We start from the raw sequence: 24568 nt of genomic DNA, 5'->3' as shown, positions 1-24568 counted from the left end.
GTCTCTTTGAAACAAAAAGGAAAGGAAAGTATCCGTAAGTGTTTAAATACTTGCCAAGTATCATTTCTGGCTACCCTTGCCCACTTCCCTTACTTCCCCCTCTTATTGAAGAAAAAATGCCCATAGTTGCTCTGTAGATTTTTAATTTTTTTTTAATCCATCATTTTGTCAAGTGGCCATAAAATGCTTCCATTATTCTGTCTAGGAAGTGTTCTTTATCACACAAAATGTCATTCATTGGATTGACACTTTAATAGACATTAATAGTGATTGTTCATGATTACTATACTTACTCTCAGCACTTGCTTAGTACTTATGTATATGCACAGCTTTATTTTAGTATCTTCAACACTTCAAGGATTTTTATCTGTTCACACTCACTGCAATGAGGTTTTCTGCTTTATACCGAGGTGACTGTGACACCAGGGTCTCTGTATGACTCTTCAGCAGACATCTTCATTGTTTGCAAACATCATACTTTCGACAATGAAAAAGAATTGACTTTTTGTGTCATTCCATTTTTCTCCTCTAAAACTTTCTATTCAAACATAAGGGGAAATGACAACTACAAAGTAGTTTCTTGAAATACTATAAAAGTTTCTTGAAATAACCAATGGATCTACCCTTTCCTATTCATCTGATTCTAATGTGCAAACATATCAGCTGCATATCTTTTCAGAGTACAAAATGGCAGGTCACCACACCAAGGAGCTTACAATCTATAATTTGACAGAGAGAAAGTAGCGTAGGAAGGCAGGTGGAGGCTGAATTGAACAGGGAAGCAATTAGCAAATGTTCCAGTTGCAATTGCTTAGGCTTGGTTGCAGGCCATCAGGTACAAGGACCAGAACAACTAGACTTCACAGAATACATGGGTTTTGAATGAAGAGAGACAGAAAAATACGCAGCATGTGGCCAGAACACGTGGCAACAATTAATATACATTAACAGAGGTTTTGCGTATTATGTTTCTGCTCAAGAAAATGTTACATCATTGTACTTTTTCTGTAAATTTCTTCCTTCTGCACTGTTTCATTTCCATGGTATGTAAAAAAGGTAAAGGTAAAGGTACCCCTGCCCGTACGGGCCAGTCGTGTCTGACTCTAGGGTTGTGCGCTCATCTCACTCTAGAGGCCAGGAGCCAGTGCTGTCCGGAGACACTTCCGGGTCACGTGGCCAGCGTGACGAAGCTGCTCTGGCGAGCCAGCACCAGCACAGCACACGGAAACGCCATTTACCTTCCCGCTATAAAGCGGTACCTATTTATCTACTTGCACTTAAGAGTGCTTTTGAACTGCTAGGTGGGCAGGAGCTGGGACTGAAGGACAGGAGCTCACCCCGCCGCGGGGATTCGAACCGCCGACCATGCGATCGGCAAGCCCTAGGCACTGAGGTTTTACCCACAGCGCAAGGATTTTAAAAAGCACTAAACCACTATTTATGAAATATGCTAAGGTGGCTTTGTTGAGGTTGAATGATAAAGCCACAGTAAAAGTTTTCTCATGTTTCAGTGTTTTTGTTTTTATTTTAAAAAAAGATGGATAGAAAGATGGATTGAAAATCAGTGTGGCATAATGGTTAAAGTGTTGGGCTAGGACCTGGGAGGCCAGGTTTCAAAATCCCACTTGGCCATGAAGCTCACTGACGGCCTTGGACTAGTTTCTGCCTCCAAGCCTAACCTACTTCTCAAGGTTGTTATAGGTAAACTCCTTGGAGAATTATAGAATTGTAGAGCTGGAAGGGAACTCAAGGGTCATCTAGTCATCTAGTCCAATACCTTGAAATGCAGGAATCTATGGCCCCCATCTAATTTGAAACCATACTGGACCCTGCTTTGTAAATGTACTAGCAGTTTTATTGCTGCACCACTGGGAGAAAAAGGTGGGTTATAAATACAGTCAAACAAACAAACAAACAAACAAACAAATAAAAGCAATGAAATTGTTGGATGTTCTTGTAAATGTTTGGTTACGTAACCATTTTCTCATGCAAGTGCAATCGGAATTCATTCTTGATTAACAGCCATTTAACCAAATAAAGGTTCAAGGGTTAAGACCATATGGCCAATGTTGCTGCTTTTTTTACACAGTACAATTGAACTTGTTTTACACAAAGGAGTAGGATGTGGCTATACTGATTTGATGAAACCACCTCCATTAGCAAGGTCAGAAAGACTAGAAGCACTCAGCATTCCAATTATCTCTGGACAAATCAACAAAATTAGATGCTACTAATGAATTCATTACTTCAACCTAAGCACATTTTAATGTATTGGATGGTCAGTGATGTCTTTTCTTCGTTGAATAGGTCCATTAATTAAGAAGCTATTGCGTGAAATGTTTTGCCTTTGCTGATCCTTAATGTGTTTTTCTATTAACAGATACAGAAGTGGTGTATAAAAGCAGACATGGGCATGTTGTTAAACTGAATGTAGAAACAAATACAAGTACGTTATTGCTGGAAAATGCAACTTTTGTAAGTATTAACTCTTTTTACGATTACTATGGCAACAACAAGTTCTATTATACAGTCACAGACCTAGTAAAATTATTATACTATGTTTGGCAAAGAACCACATATCTTAAATGCATACCAATACAGCTTCTTTTTTTCTCCCCCTCCCCGCCTTCATTTCAAACTCCTGAAGCTTAATTGTACAGATGGTTAGCAATGTGACATGGCGGAACTGCTCACCATACTTGTGGAACATCTTCACCTTCTTTCCAGGCAATTCTAGATATGTAGAGCAGAGCAGATTATGGACACGTAGACACTGGTTTTCCATGATTATAGCATTAATTGATTATTTCTGTCCTTTCTCTGAATAAAACTGCTAGGTTTTCTGCTTATACTCCACTTGAAGATAGTGATGTGATTTTTATAAGCTTTGGCTGCTTTATAAGCTATGCTGTTCCGAGGGTGGTGGGGGAGATGGAATGGCCTAGCCACTATCAAACGTGACCTGATAACTGGTTATATTATTGCAGTCTGCTTAATGTGGGTCTTCCTTACTTGGATCTGTCTTCCATTTGTCTGTAAACAAGATGTGAAAAACGTTATTACCAAGGATGCTAGCTCTTCTTTTAGTGTGGAACACATGCCACCTGTAGAGAACTATGCTGACTACCAGTTAGTTTCCTCAGATAATTCAAAGTGCTGGATTTGGGTTGTGGCTACCTGAAGGACCACCTGCTCCCACAGAAGCCTGGCCTTTGGTAGTCCTAAGCAGGAGTCATCACTCTGTAGTTAGGTTGGTGATGATACAACACAGGGCCTTCTAGTTCTTGTTGCTTCTGAAACTCTCTCCATTGACCGTGTCATTCAGGCTTTATGAATTTTAGAAGACAACTGGAAATGATTATCTTTCTCTTAACTTTTAATGAATTTGATTGGTGCTGCTGATAAAATGAATGTGCTGGTTGTGTTATCTGTTCAGTTTTGTTATGGATTTTTATTCCTAATTTTTAAAACAACGTTTATAATATTAAAACATATATTTATAATGTCTAAAGAATCCTTGTGATTAAGTGGTGCAATACAAATATTTTAAATAAATAATTTTGTTTTCAAGTAGGTTATTAGTAGATACAACAAAGTCTTAGCATCATAGAATTGTGGAGTTGGAAGGGACCATGAGGATCATTTAGTCCAACCCTTTGCATTGTCATATAAAACATATTTACGGTAGTTCAGGACGTGCCCCCAACACGGGTGGGTGGAATCTGTCACTTTGGGTTTCTCTCCTCTTCTAATTTTTCCTGTTTTAAGTACAGGTCTCCACATTGCCACATCAGTTTGTGATTATTATTTTTAGTTCTCAAGAAAATTCACCAGCTCTTAGTGTGAATTTATCCTAATATACCTATGTTTATATGCAGCTTTCCCTAATGCACACATGTGCATTTTTATGTCCCAGGTAAATCTCCTTCCACTATTTGGATGGTGATGACAGGCCATTCGAAAACCCCAGAAAACCATTTCCAGTTGTGCCCTATAAATACTAAAGAAAAAAGATATCACAATAGATTTCCCACAATATAAAAACAACAGTGTCCCATTTCCCAGTTTGTGTTCCTATTTGTTCTCCTCATTTGACAAGATTTCCACTTTCTGAAGGAAGCCTTCTTGTCTGTAATAGCTCCCTTGATTATGATTATTAACTATGATGCTGGTCTGTGACCGTATTAATAAATTCATTCATTCATTCATTCATTCATTCATTATTAACTATACAGACACTCTCATTGATGTATTTCCTGATTTGCATTATACATTCTAGCTGAGCTGGTGTTAACGTACTTTTGAATAATGCCAAATATTCTGGAGATATTTGACTTTCCTCATTTTGACTTTCATCTTCCTTTTTACCAGTCCCCTCATTTTTGGGGACATTTAAAGTAAAATGTAATGGTTGGACTTCCTTACGTGTAAGTTGAATTTGATAGCACTGTGGTCACTTTTCCTAGTCAGTTCAACAACACTTGTATCTCACACCAGGTTCTGGGCACCACATAAGATTAAGTTCAGTGTCTCCTCCCATTGTCAGTTCCATAGCCAGCTATTCTGGGGCACAGTCATTTAGAGTATCTAGAAATCTTACTTCTTTATCATAACTAGAAATTTTACTTCTTTATCTAGAAATCTTACTTCTTTATCATATCATAATTTTATCATAACTTTATCATTTCCCCTGTTTAAAAGATCAAGAGGCTGTTTAGACAGCAGAAATATTACTAAGTTCAGGAAGATGCCTCCCCCCCCACTATAAATTTAGTTTTCTTCATCATTGTAACAAATTCCTTCTCCTAGATGTATAGCCCTGAGCAAAGATGTAGAGGCTGGCTGCTGGGACTAAAATGAATATAGTATGAGGAGCAAAAGTGAAATTTCTGTAATATCCCTGACAGTAATCCAGTGTTGTAGATTGAGGTTAAAGGTAGGTCTTGGTTGAAGGCTACTACACAAATGAATGTATTTTAGAAGTGAGCCATTGTTTCTTAAACAGTGGATGTGGTGCAGTTTCTCTCCCCCCCCCCCATTTCTTATGTTCAGTTGAAAGGGGGGGGGGAGGACACTAACTGTACTTTAAAAGCAATTAAAATTGATGCAGTAGTAGTGCATAGCAAATGAGACTGTTGAGCAAAGATTAAAGGACCAGCCACACAACAACAGCAACACAGGGTATGTATTTAGTCAGGAAGCACAATTACCGGTAAACAAGAAAGGCTGGAGCTAAGTTGTTATTGCAGGCCGATCTGGAAACTAATTCAGTATCTCAGATATTGTAGAAATTTACCACTTAACTTGTGGGAAAATTAAAACAATGTGTCCTTAATTATACTGTTTTTTGGTACATGAGTGTGTGCTTTATTTGCTTGGAAAAGAACAGATACTTTTGGCAAACACAAATGTCAAGAGACATGTTAAAGTTGTTTACTGAAGCGGGGCATGGAAGTTACATTCTTTCTGTTCCCCTCATTTCATTGCATGGTCCTCTAGTCTCAGGGCCACAGTGGACTGATAGATCGTTTCAGAGTACAGAACTACTTTTACTTTCAGCAAAAACTAATGTTTGTATTCCTAGAATACGTGAAACAATAAAGGTTGAGAATGGAGGGGGTGGGAGTCCTTCTTTGTAGTGTTTTATCTTTCTGTCTCCATTTGACTATCACCCCTGTCATCTGTGGTACTGGCAATACTTGTGGTCACGGTTGTCAAGTGCATTCTTGGGCGCAGAGAAGAGGCTGGTGCTGCTTGTCCAAGGAGCATCGCACCCTCATGTATCACTGTCAAGTAGAGAATTAAAACTCAGGTCACGAAAGGCACTTTTTCGAGAAAAGGCAAGAAATTCAATCTGCAACTCGTTTTACACAGTTTTGCCCAGTCCTGCTGTCAGTAGAATGAGAATCCTCTTATCTGAAAAGAACAAACTTTTACTTTTTAAAACGACAACTAATTAAATCTATGATTCCCTTTTCATATTTTTTAATGTAAATAAAATTCTGGGGATACTCCAGATAAGTTGGGAAAGAGTTGTGTTAACAAAACAACAGAATATATACATTAGTTAAAGGAGTAATCACATGTTGTTGTCTTTACATGTTGTTGCCAACAACTCTGTGTTTGATAATCTCCAAAACAATCCCAGATATACTTGATGGAACTACATAATTTTAAAGTCGGTTGATGCAGCCAATCATGCACCACAGAAAGCAAAATCAGACATAATAGATGATTTCCTTTGTTTTTATTTGACCTGCTAGCATATATATCTATATTTGGGGGGGGGGTGTTTGTACTGTAAGAAATGAAGCATTTTGTTGTTTTTATTTGTTTTGTTATTTAAACTGCTCTGTAGTTAATATCCTTAAAACTACTTCTGGACATTGTTCTTGAATTTGCTGCCAATCCACTATATGTTTCAGTTGCCAAATTATTTAATCAGGGATTTGCAAGAGAGCCTAAAACTGAACTAGGCGTACATGGAGAGCTCCCTTCAGGGTTCTATAAATTGTTCACCTTGTGAATTTTGAAAATATTCCAAATATTTATTTGCTGGGATGACTCCAGGCAAATATTTTTATATGTGGGGTGGCATTATCTATTTACTATATATTATATAACAGTAAAATGTACTGTTATATCAGGAAAATCCAGCTCCTTGACACTTGAACTATAAATATATGCACAAAATGATACAAAAACTAGAAAAGTGCTTACTTTCGAGTGACCATGTGGTCCAGGCTTAGTATGAAAAGCTGGTAGATCTCATGAGGCTCCTAGGGCCTCCTGCCCCAGACCTCTCTCCAATATGCACTCTGACGAACATTAAATGCTTTTAATCCATGAAGGAGTTCTATCAAATCATATAAATCCCAGAACTGCTCTTTGCTTCTGTTTTCTTCGAGATTGCTTCCAGCCTGAATTTAAGTATTTGGGAGATCTTTGGTTTAAGCTGGTGTTGATACAGCATTCAATTTGAATACTTGTCCTTTCCAAGTCTCAAAAATGAGCTGTGGGTAGTCCCACAGAGCAGTAGAGTAGTAACTTCACTAAGGTGTGCATGGGGGTCCATATGTAAAGTTTTCATTAGGGACGGTTCTCCTGCTCCAAGTGATGCCCAGTTAGAGCAGCTATGAGTCAGAGATCACAGTTTTACAGCAGTCTAAAGTCCAAACAGAGCAAAAAAAAAACCCCAAGAAGCCAGGCCAAAAAGCAATCCAAAGTCTAAACACAGTGGCAACACAGGACGAAAGATCTAGAAACTGTCTTAGGGTAGCAGTTTTCCCCCTTGTGGAGCAAGCAGCTAGGTGGCAGGCAAAGACAAGTGAGGGGGCTAGTTCAAGGATGTTGTACTAGTCCTCTGTGTTTGGAAAAGGAGACTTTTAAACCTGAGTTTTCAGAGCCCCACTCAGAACACAGCTGCACATTACTTACAGATTTGCTTTGCTCACGAGGAGTAGCTTACTCACAAGTATTCTTTTATTTCCTTATATGTCAAGTCCAGCATCTTGAACTAGCTCCGGAAACAGCTACACTAGAAACACAATGGTACTAAAGATGCTGACAGAATTTATTTATTCAGGGGTGGGGGTGGAATGTAATATGAGAATTCCAACTCCATGATGTTAACAGCCAGGTTGCAATATTCTGCCCAAGCTGAAGTTTCTTGACGATCAATGGACTATCTAGAAGTCACTCAAGTACGAATGACTTTGTCTAGAACTTAGTCTTCCATTCCTATGATTTCATTAACTTTGTTTTATTTGAATTCATTGTCTTAATTTGTGATTTTTTTTTGTCAAATATGATAATGTATTTTAATGTTATCTTGATGCTCCTTTGGAACTTAACAAATCTATGGGACAGTTTTCAGGGGAGGAAGAATCATTTGCAAGAATTAGCAATGGTTTCTTTGTTTTGTTAGGAACAACATATATATGCTTAAATAGATTTGAAAGAGAAGTTACTGAATTACAATTTATTACTAAACTGAAAACTATGGAGATACCTGGTCTAAATAGAGATATTGGATTCTTGTCTCATTACCTATGCTAATGCTATTTTTGGTCATCTGCATACTACCCCTTGTTTTTTCCTGTAAGACTAATTGCACTCGTTAACAGTCGTCAACAGGTTTACCAAACCCATTGAGTCAATCATCCATCTCCTACTTCCCTTCTGAGAAAAACCCCACCCTCCCACTATATATAAAAGGGTCTGGTGACTTCTGTTTCAGTGTATCTGAAGAAGTGTGCATGCACACAGAAGTTTATACCCAGAACAAACTTAGTTGGTCTCCAAGGTGCTGCTGGACAATTTTTAATTTTGACTGCGTCAGACCAACACGGCTACCTGAATATATTTGCTTGTTTAACTTAGTATTATGATTTTTGACAGTTTACTTGCAGCAGTTCACAAAATGTTGTTTAAACACATTAGTAATTCATTGGTAATGCCAACAAATGCTCTATTTTGTGCTAATAAACTCACTGCTGTGTATTCGATATTGCCCATTCCGATGGGACAAAGCTCCTGTCAACCTAGCAGTTTGAAAGCACGTCAAAGTGCAAGTAGATAAATAGGTACCGCTCCGGTGGGAAGGTAAACGGCGTTTCCGTGCGCTGCTCTGGTTCACCAGAAGCGGCTTAGTCATGCTGGCCACATGAACCGGAAGCTGTACGCCGGCTCCCTTGGCCAATAAAGCAAGATGAGCGCCGCAATCCCAAAGTCATCCATGACTGGTCTTAATGATCAGGGGTCCTTTACCTATGGGACAAAGAGGGGCATAAGCTCATGCGCAAGACATTTCCCCACTATACTTTCCATTTTAGTTGTAATATATAATTCAGCTACAGATGAATACTCTTTCCATCTTCCCTGCACTATTGATGTGCCTTGTGCTTGACCTCTTTGTTCTTCAGATGGGAAGTATCTTCATATCCACGTAAAAAGAAATCCCTTCAATGGTTCCATTGCTTCAAGTATGCTCTGGTGCTTCCTCTACATCAGCTCCATTAAATTCTTTCTGACACCACCATTACCTCTTGATTAAATTATAGCCTTGAATTCAATTGGGTGTCATGTATTCTTATCTAGACATAAAGTGTTATTAGTTTGATAATGTTCCCTTCTCCTTTTCCATTTTTGCCACACCACTGAGGATTTTAAATCTTCTGTAAAGCATTTTCTTAAATAAAAAGTAGGTGTTGTGTAAAATGTTTGGACCAGGGGGAAAAAAAATCTCACTGCATGATATATGTATCTGTATTTTTATCAAGAAATCATGCTGCCTTCTTGCTTCTTGCATCAATTGCTTTTAAACTCTCTTGGTGTTTTTAATACTGTACTTTAATACTTGTTATGTTTAATACTTGTTTTATTTTAAGAACATCCCTTTCTCTGGGGTCTTTTAAAATGTAATATATATATACAATGTAATTGAAATGTCTAAGACAAAGCGTTCTTCATGTAACAAACTTACCAACACTGTGTTCTTTTCTTAGGTAACTTTCAAAGCATCAAGATATTCAGTCTCCCCAGATTTAAAATATGTTCTCCTTGCATATGACATCAAACAGGTAAGTTAGCAGTTGGCCAAAAATAAAATTAGAATACATGCTGGTTAGAAGTCTGAGCATAGTAATATGCAGAAAATTATACTTAAAACATCCTCATATATGAAACAATATATATTTAACTCTTTTCATACTGATGACATCCTGTGTTAATAGGATGGATTCAAAGTGTTGGTCCCATTTGCTTTTTGGATTAAGCTTGTTTTGGTTAGAATTTCTTACTACTGACATTTCTGTAAGGTTGTCTTGATGTATTAACAATTCTTTATTACATTTGGATAACTTTTTTTTTTTTACAGTAGTGTAATTCTGTGGGTTAAACCATATGCCATTCCAAAGATCCATAATCAAGATCTATTGCTTTTAAAAAATTATGGGCAATAGGGGGCAATGTCTGGGATGGGGGGAATTGGATCGGGATGAAAACTCTAGGGAGGGCAAGAATGTGTGTATATGCAAGATTGACTTTTCCAAGGGATCTAAACAACTTGGCACCAAATCGCTTATAGACATAGTCAGGTTTTTACGATCAACAGAGGGGGCCCTCTCCACAGAGGCACATCTGGCATCTTCATTATCTAGGTGCCCTTTGACAACTGAGTTATATATTTTTAGGATTCATCCTACTGAAAATTGTTGGAAATTGGTTTTAATATTGTGTTTTTAAATTGATGTGCCCACCCACCCTTGTGTCCTTATGGTTATGGGAGGATAATAAATCAAATAAATAAATATCACCATCATTAGTTAGGTAAAATAATTAATATGAACCTTGAAAAATGCATAGAAACATTAGGAAATGGCATGGTAGAACTGTGCTACTTACCTGACATCTCTCTGGTCTTAGGCTGACAAATAAAGAAAAGAATTAAAATATGAAAATTATGAGTATGCTAAGGTGGAATTGAGGGACGCGGGTGGCGCTGTGGGCTAAAGCCTCAGTGCCTAGGGCTTGCCGATCGAAAGGTCGGCGGTTCGAATCCCCGCGGCGGGGTGCGCTCCCGCTGCTCGGTCCCAGCGCCTGCCCACCTAGCAGTTCGAAAGCACCTCCGGGGGCAAGTAGATAAATAGGTACCGCTTACCAGCGGGAAGGTAAACGGCGTTCCGTGTGCGGCTCTGGCTCGCCAGAGCAGCGTTGTCACGCTGGCCACGTGACCCGGAAGTGTCTTCGGACAGCGCTGGCCCCCGGCCAATAGATGTGAGATGGGCGCACAAACCCCAGAGTCTGTCAAGACTGGCCCGTTCGGGCAGGGGTACCTTTACCTTTACCTTTAAGGTGGAATTAAAGTGTCATTAAGTTAGAGGTCTGTGAGCTGAGCTTTTATTCTTATACATACAATATAGGTAGCAGACCCTTGGATAATGGCCACTCTGTTGAAGATATTTCAACTTGCTTAGACCAATTGCACTTCTTTTGGCCACTTCGGAATGCTACAAGAGATTGCATGTTTGAATAGGCTGTCATGTTTAAAAAAACAAAAGCAAAAACTGAAAACAACTTGCTACCAAATTCTTTGTCAGGTTTTAGCATGTATATGTGTGTTCTTTGAAAAACAGGATGGAACTTAGAACATATACTCTATACCATGATAATAATTTTATACCCCGCCCATCTGGCTGGGCCTCCCCAGCCACTCTGGGCAGCTTCCAAGTGTATATAGCTCATATTGGCCAAGCAAATTCCCTAGAGTGACATGAATGAAATGGTTGTTGCCATTTCACCCCCAGTTTTGCTTATTTCTCCATTTACATGGTTACAGTGGATTGCATGTTAACAAATTACAATGTGTGTCAGCAGCATCACCATTGCTGCTAGCAGGTCAAATTTGCCTTATCATGTTCTGTTGTACCTTTTTTCCAAGAACATCAGAGTGAGTTACAAATCACAGAGTTAGTTTCCTGTCCATAATTGTCATTAAGTGAGGTAATTGTCTTCAAAGTCACACTAGTCTTCAAGAGATGTCATTTGAATATGAAGAATCTTTAGAAAAGGTGGACTTGCTAGAAAATAATATCCCACCTTCCCTTCTTATTTCCTCCTAGTGACAGTTTAGAAATAGAGATTTCTAAATAAAATCTTATAGTTCCTTGGGTAATACACATTACAAAGAGTGGACAGTTTTTACATCAAAACTATTGCATGAAGACGACTGAAAAGTTTAAACAAATTGAATAAAAAAATGAGGACACACGTTCCACCCAACATTTGCCCTGAAATTGTAATTAGAGCCATAGCTATTTTGATGTTTGGATTAAAAATAAATGCAGAGTTAAATTAAATAGTTGAATATTTATTTTTATGTTGTCAGCATTTTCTTTAATCTATTTTCTGCTTGGAAAGTCAAACTTTAATTAAATTTGAAGTTGTTTCAGCACAATTAAGAATATCCTTTATTCATAACGAGATGTAAATTTGCATGAAAATAAGCTTTCTTTGAATACAAAAGTAATAATTGAATGAATCATTTAAATCATGCTGGATACGATAGAATAAGGAAAGTTGTTAGATGCATGCTTTTGCAGTTGTTGTGATGTTGCTCTATAAACTTGGACTATTAAAATAAGTGTATGTTAATTCTTAGTGGGAAAAGTTCACTTCAGCTTTTGTATCCAGAACTGAAGTTATTCCCCCGCCCCCCAATACAGATGTTTAGCTACATTTTCCATTTCAGGAGCATTATGTGACCCAGAAAAGCAGCAAATAAGCAAACAGGACACCAGGTGTTGCTATGAAAAAACTGACCAAATCTTGTATTGACTGGAGCAGGCAGGGTAAGGACTAGCATGGCAGTAGGGTCAGGATCAGTTCTTCATTCCATCCACCCAATGCTGATGGAATAGAATCAGCTGGGATTGAACCATACTAGACTTGTTCCTTGGGAATTGGCCAGTGTTGAACCTTGTTATGGTACAAGTCAAGCTGGCAAGGTCTCGCTGGGTGACCAGGGTGAGCATTCCAGCCAGGCAGAGACCTCACCCTGAACTTGGGTGTACTATGGCCATGTTGATCCTGCCCAATGCCATTTCCACCCCTGTACAAAACAGTGTTCTTCCTTCTAACAAAACAAAGCCATAATTGCAGATCCAATCACAGTGACACAACTCCTGCTGCCCCCAGGGAACAAAGACCTAGTCTAAGATAGATATAAAAAACTGCACAGGACAATGTTCTGGGATTTTAAAATTGGTCACAACTTTATTGATTCTAGATGTAGGTAGGCTTTGGCTCAGACATCAGGTGTATATCTGTTCTCAGCCCGCTGTTGGCGGGGGTCTGACACTTGAGCAGAGTCAAAGTTGGAATGGAAGGACCATCTCAAGGCAAGGGTTTACCTAGGTAGCCCTCTGAGGCTGCTGCTGGAAGCTCTATGGCCCTGAACAAGCCTAATAAAGCCTAAATGTAGACACAGTCACCCTAATTGCTATTATAAGTAAGATCGGCAGTGAAAAGGTGAGATAAAGGATTCAGATTACTGGAGCCCAGTTTATGAATTCTTTAAAAATCATCCCTCATATGTGTTTATGACATTCTGCTTTACTAGTCATGGAATACTTTGATTCTGGTTATAAAAGTTTTCACACATGAGCTACTGATTAATTAAACTGTTCAAGTGACTTTGAGCACGACAGACATCATCCCACAGTCCTTTCCTTTTCAAGGATTTGATATGAAATATTCAGGTATCTAGGAAATATCTCCAATTAGGTAGGGCAGATATATTATTGTGTTTCCATTCTTCAGATTAAGTGTGATAAGATTTCAGGAGTTTTTATCATGTGGTCTGTACACGGATTGGCAAATGAGGCCTCTGAAGCAAGTTGGAAATGGTAGATCTTTGGTTATTAATCCTTTGTTCACTTTCTCTCTTCCCACTGTCAAACCATGAAATAATTTTTTTAGTGACTCATTTCACACATAAAGTTAAGCCAACCTTTGGCTTACAGTTAGCAAGCTAGCATGCTGGTGCACGTTTAGAACAGACTTTGGTTAATGTTCATGGTCTCTTCCACAACTGCAGAATGAAAATAAAATGATGATAAAATACCAGCTGATACTTCACTACAAATTTCAATGTCTGTCAACTTGGGAGTTGTGGCATGATACTTTTGTGGTTGTTCATGGATTAAAGAAGGAATAGGCAGGAGAATTGGAGTTCAATAGCGAGGAAGCTACCTCCTCGGGAGATGTTCTGTACTTCAGTTTTCTACTTTAATATGGCTGCTAGCCTTCCTTTCATACACACCTCAGTAATTTCTGTTTTAATTGCTCAGGTTCTTATAATTACAATTTGAGAAAACAGTTTTCAGGCTGTAACTTGGTTTTAGCTTCTTTTCCCAAACACCCCCCCCCCCGATAGCTACTCGTCATTTGTCAAAGATAATTTTTTACAAAATACATCTATTCACAGTACAAGCATTTGCTTTCAATCATATTGACAGGCTTACTAAACTGCAGAATGCTCTCTGAAGAATCTTTGAGAAAAATACCAAAACCCAGTAATAAATTTCCAATTACGTTGCTCAAGTTCAACCATTTTGGTTGAACCTACTTAAATAGTAGAATAATTTGTTTATAGAAACTATTTATAGCATGCTGATTTTTCCATCCACATAATTCTGTACTGTAATAGGCTCATCAGTTTTAGCAGGTGGCGGTGATGATTGGAAGGCCAGGTGAGCATCACGAGACCATTAGAAGACTTCTGAGCCTTTTTATTCCTTCCACTTCACCTCACCCACTATAGCTGGTATGTGAGCAAGTGGCAATGCTAGACCTAAGGCCTCACTTTGCTTCAATATTGGTAACACTGTGGTTTCAGTGGAGGACTGTCAGACTTTGAGTAGCTAGCCTGAAATCCAAATTAGTCCAAGTCCTGTGCAGACAAGATAGATAGATAGTGCAGACACTATGAAGTATGGCACTTGCTTAGTCTTCACTAAAAAAGAAAAGAAAGTTTCTTGGAGGGCCAGGGGTACATACTAAGGCTTTGCAGAGACAGGTGAACACTTATTTATGGGAGGCATCCAAGTGCAATGGGCAGCAAGCCAGCAGCTCTCTCTTCAGATAAGCTGCTATGCTGGTATAAAATGTAAGGTGCTTAGGTACAAGGTGGCCAATCTACAGCTCAAAATATCTAAAAATTTTCAGACTTTACAGTGGGAGTGGGGAAGGAATGGGATAGTATTTTCTTACCCCATCCTAGCAGAACTGGATTCTATTTTGTAGTTGAGGGGTAGGGCTGGGCCTATCTTCTGCAAGCATTCTAGCAGCAAAACATTTATCAAGAAATGTTTTCCACAGCAACAATGTGACTAAAGCCAGCAGCAATATTGCAAATGCCCAGGTAAGTTAGTTAGACTGGCCTTGTTTGTGAAGGGAAATTTTCCTTCATTCTTGATGCACATCTACTGCTGCCTCTAAGAAGTGGCCAGCTCCTTGCTGTTCTTAACTGGCCATAACAATGGCATGCCAGGCAGAAATCTGAGTCACTCCTTTATCACAAAAGGCAAGTTCAAAAAAGCCATCCATACACTGTCTGTCTTAAAACTAGGTATGCCAGAAGAGGCCAACCTCAGAGCCCTAAAACTTGTCTGGTATTAAGATTCTCAACTGAGATCCTTCTGTATTTTCCTACACCAGAGGTTGACAGAAGGTAGATCAGCATCTAATGGCAGATCTGATGGCTATTGACAATAGTTCAGCAAGGGTTTCTGAATCCCAAGGGAGACGTTCATGGTGAGTTCTGGCACCTCTTTTTCTAGAAAAAGAGGCATTGCCTATGAGTATTCTAGCTAAGACTCTGAAACAATTGCCGAAGATAAGTACAGTGGTGCCTCGCAAGATGAAAAGAATCCGTTCTGTGATTCTCTTCGTCTAGCGGTTTTTTCGTCTTGCGAAGCAAGCCCATTGACGAATTAGCGGCTTTTAGCGGCTTTTAGCGGCTTATCTGCTGATCGGATCAGCTGATAAGCGGCTTAGAAAAAGGGGGGGAAAGGGGAAAAAAACCCGCAGGAACTCGCAAGACATTGTCGTCTTGCGAAGCAAGCCCATAGGAGATTTGTTTTGCGAAGCACCTCCAAAACAGAAAACCCTTTTGTCTAGCGGGTTTTCCGTCTTGCAAGGCATTCGTCTTGCGGGGCACCACTGTACACTATTTGCACATCACAGTAAGTGGCCCAGGCTGAGATCAGTTAACTGGAGAGATGGGATTGCCTCATTTGCTATGGTACTATGACATTTTGTAAACTGCTTGGGAAGGCTGTATACCAGAAAGTGATTTATAAATACTTAGAACTAACCAACTAACCAACTGGGTCTGCCATTAGAGGGACAATTGTTTCCTGTTCCTTTGCCATATTCAACATGTGGCCTAGTTGTTACTATTTAGTCAAACTATCCATATTAGCATAAGTGAGCTATTTCTTGCTTGACTTTCCAATGAAGGAGAAGTGGAGGCTGGTGTCATATTTTTTGAAGTACCAATTAGTTATATAGTGGCCACACTTACCAAGATACAGAAATGTGAAGTACGCAATTACAATGGCTGACTTCCTAAAACTACTAATTGATTCATGGTTTCTCCAGTGTTGTTTTCCTCTTGGTTCTGTAAGCTAAAGCACAAATGCTTACAGATCCTGTATGTCTCTCCCCTGGGGAAACAATAAGTTGAACAATGATTTCGATATTGGACATTCTATCTCCATAGATACCACAGAGATTATCTGAAGTTCTGTCCTTGTTTTGTAAGCCATGTCCTTTGACATGACCTGTTTCTTTCAGTTGTGCAGACAGTTTTGACAATATCAGGTTTCCGGGGAGGACAGAATAATTCAGGGAAGAATGACATTATTAGTGTAATCAGTACTGTAAATCAATTAAATAATAATTTATCAGCCACTAGCCAGTTCAATAAATATGTATACTACCAAAACTTTATGAAAAGTGCCTTTTTTGAAATGCTGATGGATTGCCATCCTATAAATGTCTACAAGAATTAAGTCCATTAAGTTCAGTGACATTTACTTCCGGGTAAGTGGCTGTAAGATGCAGAGTAAAGCTGCAAGTTAATGCTAGAACTAAGTCCATCTTGAATGTTTCAAATTTGCTATTATATTAGCACAAGAGAATAGTAACACTTAAGAATCAAAATTTGAACCCCTGCTATAGTGCATATAGAATGCAGTAGAACCTCTTGCTGTTTGGCTAACTAAGCAAAAAAATAACAAAATGGTGTATGTTAGGCCTGATATTCAAATAACACATTCAGTATCAAAATTGAACTAATAATTCTACTGAATAAACACTTTTGTTGTGTTTCATAGGTGGGTAGTACTGAAAATTTGGGTATTAAAATGTATTTCAAATACTGTACAAACTAAATGGTATTTCTTAACACTCAGAAAATATATTGGTATTTTCTGTGGGAATTACCTTTTAGCCCTGCTGTGTTTTGCATTTGTATACTTTCTCGATGTTTTAGATACAGTGGAGTTGGCTTCTATAGCTGTTCTATAGGGTTTTAGTAGTCTTTTACTGATGGATCATACTGAGTTAAGTTTGGGGAGCTTGGCTCATGCATACATACCACACTCTGGGAGGTCAGATGAACAAAGTCTGCTGATGAATAAATCAGTAATTTACACAGGATATCTACATTGTCATATAGGACTCTGAAAAATGATTTTACACAGTGTGTTTGAAAGCCGTTACGTGATATAATTAGAATTGTACATCCATTGGGAATCTGAAGTCACTCCTTGATCCTCTTGATTTTCAAGAGCACCACGTTGAGAGTCAGGGGAGCTGCTGTTGGTAGGATTCAGTGGCGCCACTGTGCGTGCTAAAGTGTTCTACAAAATCCTTTTCATCAGAGCTCATTTTAACGATCCCCACAAACTCTTTCCCTTTATCTACAGGCACAAAGCCAGGCAATCCTGGAAAATTGCCCTCACTAACAGCAGCATACCTTTCCATTTTAATGTACGAAACATTTTTAGCAAATCCAATTTTTTTAGAAAATGCATTTTAAATTAAATATGTCAATAAATACTGTGTTGTGGTTGAAAATCTGCAGTAGCTTGCTGCAGAGAATGTGGTGTGTACTATGTCTTGTGCATTAAATATTTAAACAATATGCCATTAGTATTGATGAATTTAGCTGCAAGTGAACACTTAATCTTAAAAAAATATTGAATCACAGTATTCAGAATTTCAATCTTACTGACAGCCTATACAGAAGCACCATGGGGTACTAAATAGCAGAGGTGTACCTAGAGGCCCTGGCACCCCCAGCAAAGAGCCCCTTCTCCACAAAAAAATCACAATTCCACAATAGCCACCTTAGCAATTACTCCGTTTTATGTGACCCAAGTCATCAAAGCATCTGGAGTGAGGACAAGGCAAGGATGAGCGAGGACGAGGCTAGGAGGGCAACCACCACCACCACATGCCTTTGTGCCACAGTGCAAGAAGGACAGAAAGCTTCTCTCCCATGTTTGATCTCACGGCAATATCAGTGGTGCGTCGGCACTCACATATATGTCATATATTCAGTAGTCTATAGTCTGATAGGTGAATTTTGCACACACCCACACCCTGGGTGTGCACAGGTTTCACTGACCCATATGTATGCCTCTGCTAAACAAACTTGATAATTTTTGCATTTAAAGAAGAAAAACAACTGTATAGCTTTGCTAACATTCCTTTTTATGCGTACTTTGGTTAGTAGCATTCTTTAATTTTATACAACCATCTAAAATAACTTTTGTATTTTGTATTTATTTAATGTTCTTACTGCATTAAGAAATAATAGTAATATATATCATTTTGTAAATTATCCATACTCTAGTAGTCTCCAGATTAGACAACCATGGGATATGTGAAACAACCTTTGAAGACTGTTGAGAAACAGCAGTTAGTGCCTATACAATGCTAGCTGCACTTTACCAGTCTGTTCTGGACTATTAAGTGAATGACCAGAGTACTTGAAGTACCACCTGCCTTCATCTTTACCTAATCATATAACTTCACTGGAGGGCTTTCTAATGACACCACTGTCATCCATGGTGAGCTGAATGACTGCCAAATAAAAGGTTTTTATGTGTCTGATGGCACCCCAGTCATGTAACACTCTAACCATAGGGGTTATTTTGCTTCAAGTACAAATATGGTTGAGCAGTGATGGTGTAGGTTGGCAGCATGTATCAACATCTAGATTCTAAAACATTAGTTCCTCAAGCCTGCTGCAAAATTTTGTACACACCCTTCTTTTTCTTTTGGAATTCCCACAGCTAAACTGTTTGTGACATAAATTCCACTGGCTTTGTGTAGCAACCTCACTCATTACTTAGAAAGGACCATGTTTACAACAGGATTTGGGGGTATAATAACTACTTAGAGATTTTTGAAATATTAAGTGGCATATAAATGCTTTCAAATAAAGCAATAAAATAAGTGATAAAAGAATTAAAATTAACAGGGCTTGTATAAGTGGAGATTTTATATCTTGCATCAAACATAATAAGCACTCATACAAGGATGGAAAATAGTGTTATTTGCTCATTATAATTTAGTCATAGTAAATCCCCCTGACCATCAAAGGTGAACACAATCAAACAAACTGTTGGCAATATTCTTCCTTAATGAGTAAACTCAGCAGGAGCAGCAACAGCATCAACAGTTGTTAGTAGACTGAAATTATAAGTCTCCAAAAAGGTCAGAAATAAAGTTTGCAGGCAAGATAGAGTGGGTACCAGCTACATTAATTATTGTAAGTGTATAACTGAAGTATAATAACACGTTTTGAGGGTTTAAAGTAGATATTTCATCTCTGAAGAACAAGCATTTTACCTTAACTATGACTGCACTTTTCAGTCATATCTGAGCTCTTGTAACAGACACACTGTTCTTTTCGACTTCTGGCACACTGTCATCAATATGACATGGATTAATTTGTAAGTGTATAATTTGATATACACTTTAACCTAAGCTGATAGAAGGAAGGATATTGTCTAATGATTTTCAAGCAAAGGTACATTGGCTCCCTTCCAGCCCAAATTGGAAATCTATGGAAGAGTGCATATCCTGACTAAAATTCAAGTCAGAGAAGTAAATTTTATGGATAATAGTTACTTTATTTGTTCAAGTTACGTAAGAGATGCTACTCATGGTATTGTAACATGATTGTTTCCCAAGGCTGTGCCTGCCCTTTCCTTTCTCTCTCTGATACACTACACTGAGGGATGATAGATTATAAGGAAGTAGGTGCCCTTTTAAAGCAGTAATGATGATATAATGGATTACACAGGGCAGAGCGTAGCAGAGAAACCACAGTAGATCTTTATTGGATTGATCAGTCATTTCAAGTGTCGTTTATATTTCAAGTGTCACTTATATGCTTTCAGTACACATCCTCAACATCTCATGGACAGGTGCAGATCACATTGCTTATGGAATGAACCTCTGGCCTGCAAACACCTATTCTGGATAGCAGATTTCAATGCCAGAGTTAGGGTCAATCATCACACATGGGACAATTGCACAGGGCACTTTGGTATTGGCAGCGCGAATGAGAATGGACAAAGTCTGCTTGAGTTGTGCTCGTTTCACAGCTTTTGCATCACAAACACATTCTTCTCTGCCAAGGCAAAATGGCAAGTGTCCTGGAGATATCCAAGGTTAGGCCACTGGCACCAGCTGGACTTGATTGTTACGAGGCAATTGGCATTGAACTGTGTTCATGTCACATAGGCTACCACAGTGCTGATTGTGACATGGATCACTCCCTGGTGGTGAGCAAGATCCTTCTCCAGCCAGAGACGGCCTATAGCACAAAGCAGAAAGTGTGGCCTCAAATCAACACTTCCAGAGCAGTCATACTTGAACATTGTGAATGCTCCTCTGGTTCCATCAAACCAGCACTACTGAAGTGCCCTAGAGACAGTGTCAAAATCAGCTGGAAGTACATCAAAGAGGCAACCTATAATACAGCTATGCCCTTTTTCAGCAAAAGATAGCAGCAGATCCTTGACTGGCATTAAAGACATTGAACCTGTTGTCACTGCATAGTGCTAGGCTGCTGCGAACTACAAATGTGTGTCCTGTGAGAGGACACTTGCTGCACTGAGAAAGGCAATGAGCAATGCTCAGCAGATTGCCAGACAATGTGCCAGCGACTACTGGCTTAAGCTGTGTCAGAGTATTCAACTTACTGCTGACTGCACGGTAGAATTCGACATTGCGGTATTACAACAATTTCATCTGCACAAGCATATTAGCTTGCTAGTTGAAGCCATCTCCCTGACACCCCCTGAGCCAATTTTGGAAGGTGGGGAAGAAAGATTGGAAAGGCCCATTGTGCAAGTGGAAGCCCTTGTGCAAGGGCTTCTACTGCTGTGGTTCATTAGGTGAATCTCACTCATAGGATCTGGACAACAGATCTATAGATACAAAAATGCTTGGAAAATTAGGTGGGTTTTTTAAATAGGAATTCATTAAATATTCATTTTCCAAAAGGAAATAGTTGCAGCTCAGTTTCCCTAAAAGAAGCTAGCTCAGTACATGTTCATCCAGATGAACATTTTGGTTCACAAAAAAAGATCACCCATAGCGAAAAGGAAAAAAAGACACCAAAATTAAATATAGTATTGAGAATGTTACAAGCTGCTGTGCTGAAGTGTAGGGGCAAAAGTAAATTAGGGGCCACACAGAAGTAATAAAATTTCTGACAGAAAGAATGCCAAGAGAACTGGAAAAGAACTTACCCAATTTAATATGTGCCAGCCACACAGCTGTTAGACACAGGGCATAATTCATTTTGTTCCTTTACCTGTACTTCTTACTGCAACCTGCTCCTGTTGGAAGAGTGCAAATATCTTCAGCAGGAAAGATACACGAAATGCTTCAGATTTCTTCCCTTGAATTGCTTAGCAACAGTGATTAAGGGACTAATCAGTCTTACTAACAGCAGTACCTATATATCTGCCTCATTATGTTGTTTGCCTGGCACCTAAATATATGTAATGAAGGCACCAGGCAAGCCTCTCTAGGGAAAGCATCCCACAAACGGAAATGGCTTCTTAAGGAGTGGTCTTACCATTGCCTCCTTCAAGCAGGCAGGGACCACCCTATCTTGCAGGGAGCCATCAATCACCTCCCTGACCCAAACACATCCAGTACAACAGCACTAGACAGTGCTCCGGACACCCTTGAAGTTATCTGCTGTAACAGTGGAGTCAAGCTTCCAGTGAATTCAAGCAATTTTACCTTCAAAGTGCTTTGCAAATGAGCAATAGCGAGCTACCATCACTTCTGCAACTTCCTTCAGGCCAGATGTGAAAATGAGCTTGAAATTCTTGAAGCTCTACCCCAAAATGAACCTAATTCATCTTTAGTTGGTCGGGGTGTAGTTCAGATATTGTTGTTGATATTTAACTGAACAAGTTCGTTCTAAGAACTGAGACTCAGGGAAATAATTTTAATTAAATATCCTACACCCACCTCCTTTAGTAGTTGGGCTGCAGCCTGGACTAGGCCCTATTTGATTGCTGGCTCCTAAAGTGCACCTCCCCCATGCTGTGTCTGATGTACACACCAAGTTTTAGGGAGGCAGTTTCAGTATTGCATTCCATTGAATGTGTATAGTTGTCTCATCTGTAGTTGGCTGTGGAATCCCATATGGGTGGCCAAATCATGGGTTGTCTGTTATTTCCCCCGACATTTTCACAAATCAAGATCCACTGTGGCTTTCACAATGATACCCTCAGCCTCAAAGAAAAAGCTTGGAAGTATCTTAAGTACTGTAGCATAAAATAGTAGAGTGATTAAATCCTGGCACTTTTTCCCTCTCCTCTTTTGCTTCATAGACAACAGAATAATAGTTTTACCATGTTTTGGGTCCTGTGAAAAACAGGGATTGTTCTGAAGTTTTTCAAACTCTGCCAAAACAATTTATTGAAAGAAGAAACACCCAAGAGCATTTCCACACTTATATTCATTGTTTATTTCAACCACACACTGCGTAACAGATCACTAGCATAACATGCTGAGATATCCCATGGAGAGGAGTTAATGGAGCTTGATGCAAACAACAATAAAATTCAGATCTTAAGTGCTTCAACACCTTAAAATGTTCAGGCTAGTCATATTTTCTAACATTAAGAGTTCTGTGTTGTAAAGCAAACATTGTGAAATTATTTTGGTACAGGAGGTTTCTCTTATCTTTATTATACAGTGGTACCTCGGGTTACAAACACCTCGGGTTATAAATATTTCAGGTTACAGACTCCACTAACCCGGAAATAGTACCTCGGATCAAGAACTTTACCTCAGAATGATAACAGAAATCGTGTGGTGGTGATGCGGTGGCAGCAGGAGTCCCCATTAGCTAAAGTGGTACCTTAGGTTAAGAACAGTTTCAGGTTAAGAACAGACCTCCGGAACATATTAAGTTCATATCCAGAGGTACCATTGTATGGACTGCTCAGGATTGCCTATTGAATTTGTTTCATGAAATGAAAATCTGATTTCTATTGTATTCTTCTCAAAGATAACTGACAGACCTGTGACATGCCTCAGATTGGCTTGGAACTAAACCTAGCCATTTCCTTGAGATTCTAGGACATTTGCAAGACAGTCTAAATTAGGAGACCGTCTCCATATATCAGTCACAGTTTGTACAAATTTACAAGCCTTTCCAATTCTTGGCTGCTAAATGTTAAGCAGGAGGAGACCTCATGTGAGCTCCGCTGGTCACGTGAAGCTAACCTTCCATGAGTAAGTACTGTGTGTCTGTGGCCTCCATCCTTGACTGTCAAAGCCTAGACTAATGTGTTATCTACTGGCTGTGCAAGTTTGTTTAACAGATCTATGGCCACAGAAGGCATATGGTTCCCTGCAGTTTTGGGGTGTCCTTGTAAGGCAGGCAGTGCTGGTCCACCCATGAGGCGGTGTGAAGCACCTGACTCAGGCAGCAGAGGTACAAGAAGTGGCATCCACCTCACTGCTTTGTTCACCACCGCCTCATGCCATTCTGGCATGTGACATTTCTTTGAGGAACACAATACTTTGAGGAATGCCCTGGTACCTGCTGAGTTCAGCGTAAGGAGGGTATGGCGGTGGTGGGTCTGGTGGTGGGATTTAGAACAGCAAGTGGGGCAGGAGATAGTAATTTCCATTTCTCTTTGGATGATGAAATTGGATGGGCTGCCCCTGAGGGCAGAGATGGAGAACCTCAGAACCAGGAGATGAAGACATCTTCCAGGTCTCTCCGTCTGGCCTTTGGACCACACCCCTCAGCAGCCCTGCTCTACACCCTCCTTGGCTAGCTAGCTAGCTAGCTAGCTAGCTATTGTCTTGTGATTAGAATGTAAACTAATATATAAGGTAAGAATCACATCATTGCTTTATCCAATTTTATCTCTGGTCTTCCACAACTGGTATGTGGTCTAGGTAATTGCCCATGAATGAATAATACCCTCAGGCCAACAAAGGTCCTGGGGGTCTATTATATGGAGAGAATGGGTAAGAGGCCCTCAGCAGGATGGAGGTTGTTTTTGTTCTCCTACTCATTATTTATTCTTAGCATTTCTATGTCTAACACAATGTTCTCTGAGGAGCTAGGAGTTCACAAATGCCACTTTCTGTATCCTATATGAAGTCAAGTGGAACGATGAATAGGGAAAGGATACAAGATCCTTCCCTTCCTGCCAAAAAACCAACACTAGAGATTTTGTCCAATGTCCTGTGTGGCAGGAAGCTGGCCATGTTTTCAGCCAGAGATCACGAGTGCTTGCAAGTTGATCTTGGATTACAAAAGAGTATACCAAGTTTGCAGCTAAGAATTAAAGTAAATTCCAGAATTAAAATACCTAGACTTATTAGAACATAGAAACATATAAGGCTGCCTTGTACTGAATCTAGCCAATGGTCCATATAGCTGAATGTTGCCCACACTGAGTGGCAGTGGCTCTCTGGATTTTTAGATATCTGC

At 39.4% G+C, this 24568-nt stretch overlaps 1 protein-coding gene and 1 long non-coding RNA gene across 4 annotated transcripts in view; one reads left to right on the top strand and one right to left on the bottom strand.

The window, feature by feature from the left end:
- Nucleotides 1–24568, top strand: part of DPP10 (dipeptidyl peptidase like 10) — a 589554-nt gene that overhangs the window by 466024 nt on the left and 98962 nt on the right. For all 3 annotated transcript variants that reach the window (XM_082198124.1, XM_082198123.1, XM_082198125.1), the window contains 2 exons: nucleotides 2381–2475; nucleotides 9507–9581. In XM_082198124.1, the coding sequence (XP_082054250.1) occupies nucleotides 2381–2475; nucleotides 9507–9581 (170 nt within the window). The remainder of the gene's footprint in view (nucleotides 1–2380; nucleotides 2476–9506; nucleotides 9582–24568) is intronic.
- On the bottom strand, nucleotides 5412–9565 carry LOC309519395. Its single transcript, XR_014213833.1, has 2 exons — nucleotides 9485–9565; nucleotides 5412–5786 (listed from the first exon to the last, which is right to left on the bottom strand). It is a non-coding gene; the product is annotated as an uncharacterized lncRNA (long non-coding RNA).

This window comes from Podarcis vaucheri (assembly GCF_965113315.1).
Source record: "Podarcis vaucheri genome assembly, chromosome: 1".
Taxonomy (NCBI): Eukaryota; Metazoa; Chordata; class Lepidosauria; order Squamata; family Lacertidae; genus Podarcis; species Podarcis vaucheri.
This window is presented reverse-complemented; position numbering and strand designations above follow the sequence as displayed.